We start from the raw sequence: 18,180 nt of genomic DNA on the forward strand, positions 1-18,180 counted from the left end.
AAAACAGTAATGGATGAATGAATGTTACAAAACATGCATGCAACATTTCAAACCATGTTGCTATGACTTTTATGAAAGAATGCAGAGACACATATTATTAAAGATTATGTGTATCTAAATATTCAACCTTGATGTTTTCTTCTGCAGTATTTTATTAGCGGAATAGTTCATTTTAAGGAGAACTACCAGTAAACATTCAAACCATGTGACAATATAGGACTGGTGTTTGAAGAATCAAAAGGAGTTCTCTGAAGCCCATTGGAATGTTGCATGTGGTATTGAGCTGTCCAAATGAACCCGACACGTCTGAGCCACAGGGCAGCATGTGTGGTCACTGAGGTGTGATGATGAAGCCTTGTAGTCTCTGAGCCGATGAAATGGCAATGAGCTCCCAGAACAAACTCAGAAGCTCCCCCGCTCCTTCCCCGCTGACGGCAGCGCTTCACTGGGCAAACAACACTCCACTATCATGCAGATTCACACACACGCTCTGTCACTGATAAACATAGGCTTAATATTTTGCCGACAGAGACAGACGTTTACATAAAAAAATGTTGAGTAGATTAGCCGGGACAAAATCCTGCAGATTTAAATTGCTAACTGCTACGACCGTGTTTCTGATAAGCCAAGATAACGCTGTCCATTTATAAATTACAGGACGGGAGGGCGACATTTTCAGATTTACAGTCCAATCATATTTTTGCAAACTGGGACGCTCCATCACTGTGACATAAGGTTACACTATGGAATATGGTCACTGCTGTGAAGGACGAAAACGCCATGTGTTGGATTGTTGCTCTGTATATGTGTGTGTGTGTTCATCTTCTCATTACCTGCTGCTACCAGTGCCTGGCGACTCAGCCCCGAGTCTGCATCTTTCCAGCTGATTGGCCACAATCTGTCTTTCCACTTCCAGCTCCCTGGTTAGCCGCTCAAACTGGAGCTCCTGTGCATAAACACACACAGACACACACACACACACACACAAAAAGACAAGGGACATTCTCATCAGAGAGCTTTACAAATGACAAATGTGAAGTCAATGAGGGAGGACGGTTGATAGTCTGACAGCTAGCTCCTACAGTGTTGTGCTCCATCATGGCATGTAGGTTGATGATGACACAAAATAGAAGCTTAAGGCACCTCAAACAAGTCAAATCCAAATATAAATGTTTGATCACAAGTAGGTTAACAAATACAGGCTGTGTACATTCTCTCTCTCACACACTATATGGTACACTGCTATTTCCCCAGCCCACACAGAGAGATAAGCACCACTTCAGTGGGTGATATTTAGCCTTGGTGGCAGTGTTCCCATGGGAGTCGAGTATAAATCAGCATTTGACTAATTATCTAGCCTGAGCGAAGCCATTACTTGCACAGCTCTCTAGCTCCAAGCACTGCATCATGAAACTCATAAGACACACAGTGGAAATGTTTTTTATTCTGTTAATTTAGTCTCTTTCCAAATTCTCAAACCAGAGTTTGTGATTGTGGGAACAGTGGAAAGACTAAATGGGGGTTTTGATAAGTTTTATCTTGTTTCTGTTGTTTGAATAGAGTCTGGTGTCTTTGAGGAGATTATAGTAATTATATGTTTTGTAAATTAATTAATTATAGTAATTGTTCAAATCCCTGTTGATTTTATTTACAACACAAGTCACATAGCGATACATGAGATGACTGCAGAGTGATTTGTCCCAGGAATAAATGCCAATTGTACCCTTTTCTACTAAAAGCCAGATGTTTTGTTTTTTGACCAGTGTGAAAGGGGCTGTATAAATACCTTCTTTATCCACCCATACCTCTACCACGGCAGCATAAAGAGAACATTCAAACCAGCACCAACACTCATGTTTTTCTTTCAAAAAGGACTGTCACCAAAACTCTAGATGGCAGGATCCTCGCCCTGCTATCCTTAGTTGTCCCATGTAATGGCCAATTACACACACACACACACACACACACACACACACACACACACACACACACACACACACAATATATACATATATACTACTCTCCACACCTACTGTTCAATGCTCCCCGAGGGTGCACTGAAATGTCCCTTTACATTGTAGACATGCGCTACTCACCCCTCCCCCACACTGCTACTTTTCACCCTCCGCTGCTCCCTCCCTCGCTTGCTGATGTGTGAAGCTTAACTGCAGTGAGAGGGAGCATGCAGGAGGGAAAGCTGCTAAGTCCTTGTTCCTTAATGACTTTTTTTTCTTCCTCTCGCTGATTACATCTTGTACTGCGAGGCAAATAAGATAAAATAGACCTTTATTCACACCAAAGACAATGTTTGTGACCAAGATGCTGGATGGTGAAATGAACATCCATAGTATTATTACATATACTAAAAAAGGACAGCCTGGTTAGTTATTGTTATTACCTTCACGACGTGATGGAAGTGTGTTGGTTTGCAACATGTCAACGGCTGTACCCTCTGGTAACGTTCGCCTTTTGCAATATTCAAACGCAACCCGCCGACATAAATGAATATGTCCACAGCTTGATGTGAAAATCAATTTTTACTAAACAATAGTGCAGCTAACAAATCACCACCAATCTTCATGACAAATAACACAACTTTTCCGTAGCTGCTTCTCAATAAAAGCAAAAAAATCAGTTAAATTGATTAGATAATAACCATTTCTGTCAATGTAATTATCTTGGTTGAATATTCCCTTATTACTTGATATGTGACTACATATAACCGCATTCTACTCAATTCTAATTGGCCTTTAAGCTGTCACTTTGCTATTGGAGAAACACTTTAGAAAACAGTGTAACTCCTCTGTCTAACAAAAAATGATTGCGCAAATTACATTTTCACTTTCAGATAATTATCCCAATCATTTAAAAATCGCCCAGCAAAGGCCAGACTCCTGAGGAATAAGCAAGGATCCTCCCAACGCCTGCTTATTCCTGATACATAAAACACACCCACAAGCTAACAGAGTGCTGATCACAGCTCCGGAGGAGAACAAAGATAGAGTGGCCGAAACGCAGATTTATTTAGAAAAATAAATGAGCCGTAAATCCTCTTTGTGGCACATAACCCCTTTTGAGTGATTTAGTCGCATGAAAATTGCCAATTTCAACTTTTCATTCAAAACAATCATTCCTGTTTCCAGTCTTACTTCTTTTTTTTAAACAGATGTGGCTCAGTCATCAAAATACAGTAATAAATTGCTACGTATGTGCAGAATGTCAAGGGGAGAGAGACTTATTCAATTCACAGGCTGCTTTTGACAAAACCGGACGGTTTTCTTTTTTAGCAAGAAATCTTGCGATATGAACTCTTGGTCCTGCACACACTCCTTATAGAAATGCACATAATTTTTACTGAGCCCCAGGACTGAACCCTACTAAGTGATGCACAATGATGCAGTGCTAGTCGCGGGGTTGTTTCCCACAAGAGACTTAGATTAAATTGCTGTGACACCATTTATGCACACACAAAAAGACGCCTGTATCTTGTATGCATTTACAATGCTGAGGTAATAAGATTACTTTACGGTGCAAACAAGGGATATGACTTAATGCTAGACCTTCAAGGTAAGAGAGAGAGAGAGAGAGAGAGAGAGAGAGAGAGAGAGAGAGAGAGAGAGAGAGAGAGCAAGAGCGAGAGCAAAAGAGAGCGAGAGAGAGAAGTTAAACAGTCTACTTGATACTAATCTGGAATTACTCCAGTGTGTGATTCTGCCACCAATGTGCAAGAGAGTGAACATATGGCGGAAGTGACAAGAGAGGGACATACCCCATATGGACACACACAGACAACAGGAAGGAGAGAGAGAGAGAGAGAGAGAGAGAGAGAGAGAGAGAGAGAGAGAGAGAGAGAGAGAGAGAACATTTAAATATTTGAATACAATATATACAATATATATATATATATATATATATATATATATATATATATATAGTGCGAGTGTTCAGTCTGGGAGCACTGTGCCATTGTAGAAGAAAGTACATGGAACAAATACAGTATGAATACAAATTAACATAAAAATGAATTTCCACTCATCCCCACCCATACATACAACTAAAAGATTAAATGAATCCTCCATGTGTAAAGCTTATAGCTACTGCATGCGAGTCCTGTATGAATATGTAGCAGACGCTTATGGAAAAGAAAAAGAGAGAGTTAACACTATCTAAATGAAGACAGAGATTTCCTGCTCCTGCAAATGTCACTATTCTTGGCCCACCATTTCTGTGCCTTCTCTCTTAAGCTCATAATCCAATTGTTTTGTTTGGCAGTGTGTCACACAGTCAAGTCCAGCATCTTCATCTTATGCGGCACTTCTCATTACACAGTTGTAAATGCAAGGCACAAGAGAAATAAACAGCTCTGCCTCTCTTGATACTTCAATCTGGCTGATTGGATGGTCTGTGATATTGATCAAGCCCAGCCGAAAGAGACATCTGTTGCGGCCATAAGGCAGTATAAGTCTCTGTCACTAGTGATATTCAAAGCTGCTCCAAGGCTGTAGTGGCCAGGCATCTTGCCTGTATGCCCGGCCCAACCCTGTTTTTTTCTTACTATGGAGAGTTTCCTGCATCAAGCTGTGTACTCCAAGTCTTTTCTATCGCTTCACAAATTGGTAGCAGCAGTTTTCAGTTGTAGAATCACTGTGTCATATTGGTTTAAGTATATTATTTTGACTTTTCATGAAACCGTTTTTTTTTCCTTCTTGCAGCACAACTTCCATCGGTAATGAATGCTGACACTTTTTAGAAGGCAACGGTCAGGTGGTCTACTCTTTCTGATCCTACAGTCAACCATGACACAGCCTTTTCCGTCATTTTGAGTTTACTGGCCTCTCAGATGGCATCGAGGATTACTGTCATGCCTCTTTACCATCACGTTCTAAAGCGTGTATTCTCTCACACACATTTCAATAGACTTTCCTTTTTGCAAACGACCCATTAAGACAATGATGAATAAGGATATATCTCTAAAAGATTTAGCTAACATCCATAATTACCGTGTGATAGCACAAGGATATGTGGACTCTGGTCTGATGAAACAGGGACAAGGATCACACTCCTAAATGGGGCTTGTATTAGCCATGGAGAAGGAGTACTCTCTACTCCATGTAATTCATTCCATGCTTGGCCCCAACACAGAATAGGACACATATATTCACCATAACGATCCCCTAAGTCAGACTGAGCACAGTAGTAATGGCCTTTAAGCAAGGTTGATGCTTTTGTAAAGAGGGTGGGTGCAGCATTGATGGTACCAGGTTCATGCAGCGTGTACACCAAACTCGCCAGATCATTTTGTGGTTATTTGAGTCATTCGCGCACTAGACGTTACGGGCGTGGCTTATCTCCATGGAAACAACCGTAGAAGAAATAACCACTATTTCTGCTTTGTACATAGAGACGCCCTCGTTTCTGGCTTCATAACATCATCCGGAGGCGCACACAGCTCTTCTCCAGGAACTGCGTGTCAATTGTTTCTGATTCAGCAACTGCAGGACGTCAATGATGACAGGAGGAGGATATCAATGCTGATAGGCTTTCACAACACAGCGTAATTTTTCCTGTGTTCGCGTCATTTGCGCACACGCCAAAATCACTTTAAAATGAACCCTTACAAATCAAAGTTTTACTAGATTATGGGTCAATAATGTTGACCAACACACTTGTCACACTCCCTAAAGTCCCTGTTGTACCAGAGAGCATTTATACTTTTGTTTGTTTACAGTTTCTGTGTGGATTTCACTGTGGAATCAGGGAAAGGCACCCAATCAAGTAGCGAACGCGGGTGTTTACATCATCGTTTTTCCAACTTATCCGGTTACGCCTAGTTACGTACTCCTCCGTTTTCGGTGCTCTAAATCTCCGGATTAGTGTGGACGCTCAGTGTAAACGCAGCAAAACATATGTGTTTTCAAATGGAAACGTAGTCGTCTGGATGTAGCCTTAGTGTGAAGAGGGAGGACCGAAACAATGGGTGGCCGGCTTTTCTGTACCAACAAGGCTTCCAATGCTTTTATTTGACATTACAATGAGCCTGTTGGGTCTGGCCTGCCTTTCGTCCCAGAGCTGAATCAGATCCTGTCCCCTTGTGTCCCTTAGATGGGCCCTAAAGAAACAGATGACACATGGCAGCAGACCGGGCTACCAATATACAGGCTCCCTTGTCATCTTTATGGATGCTGACAGTACAAGACCCATCTGAAATGCCTAAAGTGGTTTCTGCCCGCTGCTGGTTCAGCACATGAACGCTGGTGCAGCATAGATAAGCGAGTGAGCTTACGCACACATAAACCCATAATGTCATGTATTGAAACTACTACACCATCATGTATTAAGTATTAACCAATAATTGAAATTGTAACAGTCTGTATACACAGTGTGTGTGTACGTATGTATATATAAATAAATCACATTATTTTATCCTTTTAAATATTTGTGCCAGTACAGTAGATGTTTTGTAGTAGTAGAAACCATCCAAAAGAGGCTTCTGACTATGAATGAACCAATGCCAATCAAGCCAAGCTCTCCAAACAAGATTGGACAGATTGTCAGTGACTCATGTTTCAAACATCTTTCATACAATATTTGGTCAACCAGCCCACTCTTGAATTGTTGCGCCACTTCCTCATGAATTCATTAAATTGGACAACCAACAAATGTAACATGCATCAGCATATACTGTACCTTGCTATATACTTTGGCATATACTTCTGCTTCCAGCTTTCTATTCTGGGGAACTTGAATACATTATTCAATACATTTTAATGCATATCTAATGCTTTGTTGGGCAGGTTTGGGTGCTTGAATGTCAAGATTGATTATGGTAGATTTTTCTTTATTAAGACAAAATGAAATATTATGGTATAGGAATTTCATTCTGCTACAACCTTGCAAGTAGTTTTCCAGAATAGAAAGTTCTTGCATCAAATATTTTGATTTGGAAGATGGTTTCTCGATTGTGGTCGTTGGCGGACAAAAGAGTATCACACCCACACCTCAAATAACTCCACTCGCTTACAGCTGGATATGTGTATGTCCAAAACAGATGTAACACTATATGTATGTATAGCTAGTGTGGTTGCAAAGGTATATTTACATTTATACAAAATATTCCCAAAACGTATACCTAGATCTATGATGCCATCTCTCTTATTGTCATGTCTGGAGAGGAATGCATGTCCATGTCATGTGAGATTCACCATGCATACAACCTATAGTTACCGAACCGATGCATCATTTCACCTCCTGTATGTAACACAAGAAACCTACAACATCATACCTGCCATGTATGATAAATTAGGATGATATAATGCTGTGCTAGCGATGTGTGAAATTATGCTTGGTAACTCAGCACCTTCCTTCATGTAACAGAATAATAATGTGAGCAATACATCAGAGCAATTGCTGCCTAATCCTCGGTAGTGAGAGCCCAAAGCCCACTATTAATTAAGATTGGCGATCTTATCCTTAATAGTTCTCGTTAGCTTGAGTCCCGCCCGTGTGAATCTGTGGTAAAGTGTGTTTTAGTGGTGCTGGTAATTGGGCCTGTAAAGACAGGGCTGCATGTTCATTTGTGATGTTCAGGTCCATTTTGCATAACTGGTGGCTCTTCCTCTTAACCAAAGATGAGAATCTACCAGAAATATGTTTGTTCATTAAGGGGCAATGAGGCTTGACAGCTCGTCGTCCTCACTGCAGTGTGGCAGACCCATTCCAACGACAGACCAACACTGTTGCGCAGTGGGAGAATGACAGCCGAGGTTAAAGGATTTTCTGCAGCAGCAGGGACAGAAAAGCAGGCCTGAGGGGTGAGCGAAAAGAACAGGCCTCAGAACAGGCTGTGTGACCAGAACTGAAGGAACCACGCCATGAAATTACTTACAAAAACTGCCACAAAGTCACCTTGTTAAAATACTAAGGTTCGAGGAAACTGGCTGCAGCGGCATGCCACCATTGCAGAATTATAATAACCACATTGGATAGAAAGGCATTTAAAAATACTGTAAAGTGGCTTGCAGAGGTAAGAGAGTACAGCAGCTATAGGTGAATCAGAGGGAGAACATTGCTTTAGCACCCACAGCTGCACCACAGCTTTTATACTGTACAAGCTGATAATGTGACAAGAGGCCATAAACAGAAATGCAAATCATTTTTCACTCTCAGATAATGGAAAAGCAAGTTTACAATAGAACATAATTTCTGCCAGGATTTATAATGCTGCATTACAAGCATTTATAGCAGGAAATTTGCAGAGCAGCAGCTAAGATGATATTTTAAGTTCTTCTATCGAGAGAAAATTTAAATACTGCAGTTGTATACAGACTTGGGATTTACAGTAAAAGCAGGATGAATACTGTTCACAAATTGATTTACTGATGGCTTCCCATGTCCAATAATGAGTCACTCCATGTTGACCTCCATCATGCACCAGTACATGTTAGCTGCTTATGATTCTGTGTTCACCCAAACACAGTGTATTGCATTCATCCTATGCTGAAATGTGTTATCTGTATCCAGAAAATAAGCAAACAAACTGAAATAAAGTGGTCAAGCAGTATGACAAAAACACATTTTAAGAATGATCACGACTCCAACATGGAGCTTAAAGCATTGCAACAAAAACATGACAAGTGAGACGTGATCTGGAGTACTCAGATTACTCAGTGGAAGAAGTGTCAAAATGTTAGTTGCAAAAAGCAGTGACATTGTTCACCAGACCTCATCACTCCAATAATAATTTCATGTTGGTGGCATTCGATATAAAACCTGTTGCTGCGACGGAGGAGTAAGACCCCTGAGAACATCGTTTTTTCCATATATTTGAGCATGAAAAGAAAATTACAATTATGGCTTGATAATTAAAATGCCATTATAGAAACTGTCATATGTGTGGTGAATGCTAAATAAAAGGAGCTGTCACGAGCGTGAGCAAGTACAGCAGCCAGCGCTTGCCAGAGATTGACGACGAAAGAAAGAGCGTCAATAACAAAGACTGCGAGGGCGAGAGCACAAGAAACACCATGGCAGTTCTCAACAGATCCAACGATAATCTTAAAATGTGTTGATTGAACAAAAGTAAATCTTTGAGCGATTTTTTGGTGGATTATTTGGTGGTTTGGTCAAAAAGGAACATGTTGGAAATGGGGCTAAAAGCAAAGGCCGGTTGGTGTTCTTTCCCTCTTCAGAGTTAAACCTTCAGAGTAAATGGCTTTGCATTTCTGCCTCATTGGCATTCAAAGCCAGACATAATTACAACCTTAAAAGACAATTTATGCCGCATTACTAGTGGAACCAATAAGCAATATGTGGCATTGTTTAAAATAAATTCAATTTATTCTGTTAAATCAGTGGACATTATTTTTCCTTTAAAAAAACCTTGACTTCTATAATAAACTTGGTTTCAAGTGCATGTGGCACCTGCTCATGGTGTGGGGTCATGTCCGTCACACACAGGCTTCTAAACAACGTTTTCTAATCCAACAGCATCCTCATATCATTGCAAATCGTTAGCGCAAATGCAAAAGACTGAATTCAAAAACAGGACTTACAGCTTGCAAATGACAAAAGTTAACTGTTGCTTTGTGTAACTACAAGCTGTTGAACCTCACCAAAAGCTCTGAGGTGATGCTGTTGATAATAATGCCACGGCATAGGGGCAGATAGTAGATAATAAAAAAAAAAAAAAAGGCTATCCGTATCTCCTCCACGGGAACAAATAACTAAATGCTGCAGCAGTGCAATCACACAGCCAGTGCAATTCATATAGATCTGTGGACGAACAATTCCACTGAGAGATCAACCACGTTGTGTCACAAGACACAAAAAGAACATTGCTCTGGGCCGAAATGAAGAGAGTAAGCAATCTAGGGACTGTCAATCTGCCGGTTGCTGTAGTGAACAAAGACTGCAGTGACTTGTACAATTACCTCAGGATCAGTCATTTAGAGAAACTCATCTGAGAGATGTTTGGGCAGAGGACGAAACGGAGCCATAAACCTCATTGGTGATTCACCCAGTGAAGTTCCTCAAACTTCCTCATTGGACGTATGCCGGGCCAAGGACAGCCCAGCAGCATTTTACAGTACTTCCAACTTCCTGAGCACAGCCCCTGCTCAGAGCTTACCGGGTCCTCTGTGTGTGCTGTTGACTGTGTCAATGAATATTGTGATGATGATGATGATGATGATGATGATGATGATGATGATGATGACAGTGACGTTAATGAGTATTAACAGGCTAGCTGGAGGGAGATCTCCCAGGGCTGGGTTCAAAACGACAGCGCTGTGCCGGGCCAGACGCGCGCACACACACATACACACACACACACACACACCACATTTATCTCCTCTTCCGTCTTTTTGGTTTTCCTCCGCATTGACAGCCTCCCGCCACAGCGCTTTAGAGCACCATTCACGGGTGACAGCCTCTCTGACTCTGCCTCTCTCCGTCATGCTCACGCTCTCTTTTGTCCTTTTCCACTCACTCACCACCCTCTGTGCCCCCCCCCCCCCCATCTGTATCTGAGCGCTTTGTCTTTCCTCCATATATATCTGAGCACTCTTCTTCACCTGTATCCCTCCCCTCTCAATCGGTCTCACTCGTTTCCTCTCATACTTGTTCTGCTCCCCCGTGGGGGTAATTGCTCGGAGCCAGTGCTTCCATTTTTATGACTATAATCGAGGCCAGAATGCTTATGCCTCGAGATTTCTCCTTGCCAGTGTCAAAGAGGCGGCGCTAGGGAGAGGATGGCAGATAAGACCCCGAGGAGTGGAGAAAATCACTAGTCGATTGTAATTAGAGTCCTTATTTCTGCTATGGAGGTGGAATAGACACTATCGCCTGCAGAGAGAATTCAACCTTTCTGCTTTGATAAAAACACTGTCTTGAAGCTTTGCCCCGACCCGACTACTAAGTCCTTAAGCTGGGTCACTTAGACAAAGATGACTTTGGCTTCATTGAAACGTTGTGGAGACTTGCACTGGTATCACAATAGGGTAATATTTCAGCCAGCTCATCAAGCCTTGAAGAGGGTGCTGGAGTTGTTGCACTCAAACAAGGTCAGCCCATAGGCTTCGCAAAGAGTCTGTCTGTGCCTGATTCGGATGAAAACGGGGTCACAGAGTGTAGCTCCAGTTTGCCAGCGAGAAGCTGGAGGCAGACAGATTTTTCATGTGTAATGGACTCCAACAAAGTGGGAAAATTCCACTGTGGTGTTTTCTGGAAGGCGCTGTGTGTTGAAACACCATAGTACGGCACGCCTAAGAGGCCCTTTCTTTTTTACCAGTAGTGTGGTACATGTAGGCATGTCCAGGCACAGCTAATAACAGCATCACTCTGAAGGCAAAGCCCAATTATGGGGGAGGAAGAGGAGGACATTAAAACACAACGTTTCCACGGGTAACAAACGATCTGATTCCCAGCACTTAAGATAGCTAGAAGTAATTTGACACCAGACTTGTGTTTGAGGATAAATCTCTCCACGACACAAAAAGGATAAACCGCTAAATAAACTCCCTCCTCTGCCCCCGTCTGAAACTCGTATTGCTGTAAATAAGGGGACGGCAATAAAGTCTGTCGATATTCAGTAACTATGCAATCAGGACATCAGCATTTATGCTTTGCTAGTTGTTGATCTCTGATAACATTACATTGTAAACACCCTATCCGATTTTAAAATCAAGAGGAGAGCTGGTAACCATGGCAGCACCGATAATGGTCAAGCAACGAAGGATTTGTTTGGTTTCATTATGATGCGTTCAGGCTCTGTTCGGTGAAAATAAGGATTGGGCCAAGGTAACTTACAACGTTATGTCATCAAATGTAATCTCGTAAAATGCCGTTTTTGGTGAGGAACTTGAATAAATCCAGTTGTTTGAATGTGATGTTTTCACAAAATAAATAGATATTAGAGATTCATTATTACCTTTTTAAAATACATCTAGACAGCTTAAAATACATAATTGTTTTAATCTATAAAATGACTAATTGATTTACTCTACATTTTAATTGTGTGTTTTTATGAAGAAAAAAAAACCCACTACAAATTACTAGAACAAAGTAAAAGGACAGCATCAGCTGTAAAAAATGTTAAAAGAAACACAGAAGTGTATACACTTACTACAAAATGTGGCCACTGTGCGGCTGATGTCGACAACAAAAACAAAGCTTCTTTCATCACTCTGGATGACACCTGTCACTGCTGTTGATACTGGACAAAAGCCAGCTGTTTTTAATCAAAGGTAAAAACGCTTCATCTCAAACAGAAAGTTGCTGAGGGATACCGCTTCATATGTCAAGTCCTTTATGCCTGCAAATGTGCAGCATTGCAGCAAAAAGCCTCGACATTTCAAGGCTTACATTAATAACCCTTAATACGCCAACTACACGTAGCAAGATTTCTCTCTCGTCATCCCCATCCACCCATCCCTCTTTCAGTTTCCCGAGCCGATTGATGCTGTAACACAAACATAACTAAAATAGGAATACTGAGAAGCCATTGAAGATGTGTGTGTACATTAAGTAGTGCTTGGGTGAGGATGAAATCAAATGTCACGCAGCTGCTCCTCTCCTGGGAGATGCGGTAGGTAGCGGAGATGAGGGCAGAGTGATCACTGACATGCTCTTTAAAGGCTTGACCTCACGCTCGTTGATAGCTGCTCGGCGGCTGCCGACAAGCTCCCAAAAGGCTGTTGAGTAGGGTGCCGAATGCATCGGCCAGGATACTCCAACATCTACAGCTTCGAAAAGGTGTCGTCTATATGCTACTTTATGTGCATTTAAATTGGAGGATAAGAACACCTGAATGGAAATGCCAGAGATGCTTTCACAAAAAATTATTCTTGAGCAATAATAATAATGCGTTTCCTTTGTAGTAGGCTCTTGCCCATGAGAGGGGAGTCAAACTTTCCTTTTCTTTGTGACTCAAATAAAAAGAAAAAAAGAGACTTAGATGTGTTGTACATTTGAAAAGAAGATAAATAAAATCACTTGGCTTCCCAACCTGGCTTTAAGATGTGTTGCAAAGTCTGTGTTTGTTTGAGTTTATCCCAGCCTTCATAAACTTGATGACATTGAAGCTTCCATGATGGGTCACACCTGAAGGCGCTGCCCATTGAGTTACCAAATGTGGTTTGAAAACACACTCACTTGAACCTGCACGTTGTTTGGGTAGAAAACATACTATAGACCAGTCACATGATCTCAAACATTATCTGTCGAAAACGTATTTCAAGCCAATTATCTTTCCGATCGGTCTGTAAGGAACATTCTAAAGCCCCTCCACACATTCAAGTGTGTATTACATTTCATACCTGTCAACATCCATCTCTGACCTTTGTTCATTTCAACTGATGCAAATTATTAGTTGTTCTGCTGGTGCAAAGTACTTCAACCAGACAGGAAAGAAAATGTCAAAACGTAAATGTTTTTGACTTTGTAAACGTTGGTTCTTCCCACCGAATACTAAAAATCGCTGGAGAGAGCGGTTCTAATCGGGCAACGACGTGGCATTTTTATATGCATGTGAATACACAGTGTTAGCTCAGACAAAATGCGGTCGCCCATTTTATTCATCAAAGAGTTGTAAACTGCTGAGTGGTTAATGGCCACTTGATGGAATGTGGCCATCAACACTCAGTGAACGCCACACTGAACTCGTACCTGCACAAACAAGCAGGAGCTGAACAACTCGAATTAGAAAGCAGTCTGTAGGATGCAGTCATACTCAGCTTGAACTGCTCGAAGCAAATTGGTTCATATGATGTGTTGTTCAGGACCAAAGAGTTCATAGTTGTTCCTCACGACTTCACAAGGTGGGGTGAAAACATGTCTGTCATAGAGAAGCATGATAATCATGTAAATATGGAGATAATGGCACACATTAGTAGGGATGCACTGATCCGACTTTTCCAATCTCGATACCGAGACCTGGGCTTTGATAATCATACGATCTGATACTAGTGTTTAATTAATAATATGCGGAAGTGACTGAGATGAGTCGTTTGTGTGGGACAACAACATTGCTTTTGTAAAACAAAATGTTACAAATAAAAACATAGATATACATTTTTTTAAATTTCGTTTCGTTTATTATTAAAATAGTAACAACGTGGTAAAAAAAATTCTAAATTAATCGGAATTACAATTGCAGTGAAAACATTTTTAATGCAGCAAAGAATTGGTCAAAACCTAAATGGGGAATGCAGTATATAAAGTATATAAACATAGACAACTGTGTTGTTCACACGATGAACCTGAAATAAGTATTGATTTAAAAAAAAAAAAAAGAGTTTTGGAGAGAAGTTTATTTTCTCTCATCTGCATGGTCAATCAGTACATACGCTTTTTTCAGCCAATATTGATACTGATGCAGATTCTAATATCTATCCCTTTATTTTAATATCACAATGTGTGCAGTCACCACCAGTGGAAGTTTAATATTCTACTGTAATGCTAGATGCCGATTTCATTATAAGACTACCGTATTTGATTTATTAGTCAGCAGCACTGCATTTATTTCCCTACGGTTTGCAATAACTGAAGGAGAGGCACTTCAAAATGTACAAAACACGTGAAATCCGGTCCTCATGGGTCATCTGTCATTGCGAGATTAATTCGATATTGGGTATTCTATTCTGAATCAAGACAATCAACATCGTCATCATTAAAGAGCTTTTCATATGCTCTTCTAAATCACACCTTGGAGATTTGTAGATCATAGAAAATCCTGACGTACTTTTACAGCTTAACCTCATTGCTTGTTTAACATTCATACACACTCGACTTGTAGTTTGCATATTTCCAGCAGCAACATTTTAGTTGAGATGTCAACTGAGACGCTAATTTATGCCTAACAAAATGAGTCTGTCACTGTCGGCTCTTTACAAATCCACAGATCGGTGAAAAATTAAACTGATATTAAACTTAGTACGGTGCCACTATGCACCTCCAGAACAGATTTAGAGTTATTTGGCAATATATCACACACTTTTTACAATTGACTGGAGGGATGAAATTAGTCAAATTAATTCATATTTTTTAAATCTGATTTTATGTTTCCTGCTGCAATTTATAATAAACGGGGTCCCTTTCTGGCTCAGATGATGCTTACAGAATGTGAAGAAAAAAACAGAGCGCTGATGAGTTCTTTAATTTAATGAGAAAATAATATCAATAACAGAAATATATATATTTTTTAATTCCAATAATTACAGAAATCTGTGGTTTTTGTAATATAACAATTTTTTTTTAAAACGCAAAACACGTCGACAAGACACACAAGGACGTTGTGGTTGCCGAATCCCCACAAAAGACTGGATGAGTGCCGCCACCTCCCATTGCTTCAATTACACTAATGATGAAACAGATAAAAAACTAGGTCTCAGATAATCCTTGAAACAACCCCCTTCGGTTAAATTAAATTTGAATAAGATAATAAATACTGAAGAAGGGTAATTTAAAATTACAATACAGTTTTAGGTTTTGTGATCGGGCTTGAAGAATAGCACATGTGGTTCTTCAAAGCGAGTTGTGCAGTGCAGCAAGAAAAACATTGACATTTGAACACTTAAATGGGGTCTGTAATAAACCATTATGGATGCGTCATCGTGATGGTGGATCAGTGTTTTTAAAAAAGAGGCACGGAGCAAAGACAGGACTCGAAAAACCAGCAACTGTAGCTCAACAGAACCAAATCCTCAAATGAATGGCAAAAAGTCTAAAAGGCGTGTTCGGAGTAAATTCAGCAGGAAATACAGAGGGAAGACTTAAGTCCACGCAAATTAACACAAAAGGAGAATGCAATAATGAAATGTTGGCGACTCTCTCCTTGTTTGGGCATCATGGCAACGCCTGTGCAGCTGTGACAGAAAAAGAAGTTTGGAAAGAGAGATGAAGGGAAAAGAAGGAATATGACGAGCAGTGAATAAGACAAGAGGAGGGACAGAAATCAGCAAATAAAAAAGGCAGAAACAGGGGGGGGAAGCACAAGATAGTCGAGTGATAGTCGACACTTACCAAACACTCAGTCACGCTAAGCCCTGACCGCGGCAGACCTGCATGTTTACATCGACAGCAGGATTCCTCGAAGGTCTGCCTCTCAACAATCACAGGAGAATCTCACACAAGCCTTCTGACCTCCATCTTTTCACTCTCACTCACCCTTTGATTTGCCTCTCCAACTTAAATACTGAGGAGAACAATCTTTTTACAGCCTCGACTGCATGTTTCCAGCCAGTCCCTCTAAAAGCAACAGCTCAGGCAGGCGACTCGCTCTTCCTGCTTGCCTGCATGGATTTCTGCTCTAACCGGACGAGCCGCTGAGGAATACTCTAGGGAAGGAAGTGACATCGACCGGTGCTCCCTCTTTCCTTTCTTCCTTCCCTATATACTCATGTAAACAATACCCACTTTCCTAGTGCAGCCCTAAATGGGACGTCCGTGGGCTATTTCAAATAAATGAATTGCCTTCTCTGGTATTTATTATCAAACTGTAGCTCAATTTAAGTGTCATTCTGGGAGGGAATAAGGTATGTGAGATGTCCCACAGGGGAATTAACATAATTAATAATAGACAAAATCTCTTTAGCCCAGTTTGCCCTGTGCTGAATTATCAGGAATATGGAGGGCTGGAGCGAAGCCAGAGAGCAGAGGAGTGTGTGCATGTGTGTGTGTGTGTGTGTGTGTGTGTGTTTAACAGAAGGCAGTGTGGATGAATCATAGAGAGGGAATGAGTCCGAGGGCATGTCTCACTACACACTCAAACCCTGCTAGAGATGATCTTCCTGGTTGTCTATTGACGCAAGCCAGGCCATTACTGCAGGCACTAAACAACCAAAAGCTCCTAGTCGACCTTATTCCACATTAAAACAATAAAGTTAAAAGTCCACTCCATCCGCGGTTCTGCTTTAAAACTAAAAATCCTCCCACAACATCCTACTAAAAGTTGTATAAATAGAGTGACAACAGGGTGTGTGACACTACCGCACAGTGGATTTCTTCTCAATACAATGTGTGAGTCACCAGACAATTAAGCGTTTGATAAATGTCACGTCAATCAATGGGCTCTTAGCACGGTGTGAACGAAAGGAACACACTACCTGTTCTTTGACGGAGGCCAGGATGTGGTTGGCGGTGTTGTCAGACTCCATGTTGCGGCCAGTTGAACTGTTGCAGATGGTCAGCAGAAGCCCCTCCTCCGTCACTGGGCTCTGCTCAGGAGCTGGCATTCCTCCTGTGTGGACAAACACACACACACACGAGAGCAGGTCATCACAAGCAGTCTTCAGAAAAAGAAAACACAATCTTGTACACACAAAACAGACTGTATGCAAACACACTCTACTCAGAAATACACACTTGAGTCAACCACTCCTTAGCAATGCTTAGAAGTGACTATCCATGATCTCACACACACACACACGCACACGATCAGTTTATGCAATAGTCACGTAAATTCTTTCAAATACAACACAAACAGAACAACATTTTTAGTGAAGTCAAAAAAAAAAACAGAAATTAAGATCTTAGCAATGCAGAAGCTGCCCTGAAATACCAAGCATGTGTGTGCATAGGTGAATACAATATATGTTTGTGAATGAGATCCAGTGGCGAGGTCCAAGGGGATGAACGAGGGCTGGCTTTTTGAAGAAAAAAAAAACAGCCAGACAGAAGAGATAAGGTGTTCCTGTCTCCTTCTCTCTCTCTCTCTCTCTCTCTCTCTCTCTCTCTCTCTCTGACCTCTTGTCCACGATTGAAATAGGAAAGTAGAGTGAATAGTTACGGTCTCATTATATCTGTTGACAGAAAGAGTGTCAAGGGAACGCTGCTCAAGGTGGATTCATATTTACTAGAAGGAGCCTGTTGAGCCAGAAAGGGCAGCTAAAGGCTGCGACGGCTGCCTCCGAGGAGCTGCAGCAGGAGACAAAAGCAAGGAGTCTAATAACACAGGAGATATGTGACTTTAGGGAAACAGGGATTTTACTGCCTTAGAAGAGATCCACTGCCACTGTCATCTCCAAGAGACAAACATAAAGAAATACTCCACCCCTTGGTTTCTGCACGTATATCTTGATATCTCGACATGCTGTACTTTACTACACCACACAGAATGCAGTCACGGTGATACATGTAGTGCAGAAACGCCATGAATATGGAGAGAATTAGTATAGCTGCGAAAAC

General features: G+C 41.2%; 1 protein-coding gene across 2 annotated transcripts in view; it reads right to left on the reverse strand.

Moving 5' to 3' along the window:
• Window positions 1-18,180, reverse strand: part of LOC117750549 (plakophilin-4-like) — a 68,115-nt gene that overhangs the window by 34,863 nt on the left and 15,072 nt on the right. For both annotated transcript variants that reach the window (XM_034561812.1, XM_034561813.1), the window contains exons 2-3: window positions 17,100-17,233; window positions 834-946 (exon numbers count right to left, since the gene is read on the reverse strand). In XM_034561812.1, the coding sequence (XP_034417703.1) occupies window positions 834-946; window positions 17,100-17,228 (242 nt within the window). In that variant the 5' untranslated portion in view covers window positions 17,229-17,233. The remainder of the gene's footprint in view (window positions 1-833; window positions 947-17,099; window positions 17,234-18,180) is intronic.

The sequence above is a fragment of the Cyclopterus lumpus genome, chromosome 21 (assembly GCF_009769545.1).
Source record: "Cyclopterus lumpus isolate fCycLum1 chromosome 21, fCycLum1.pri, whole genome shotgun sequence".
Lineage (NCBI taxonomy): Eukaryota > Metazoa > Chordata > Actinopteri > Perciformes > Cyclopteridae > Cyclopterus > Cyclopterus lumpus.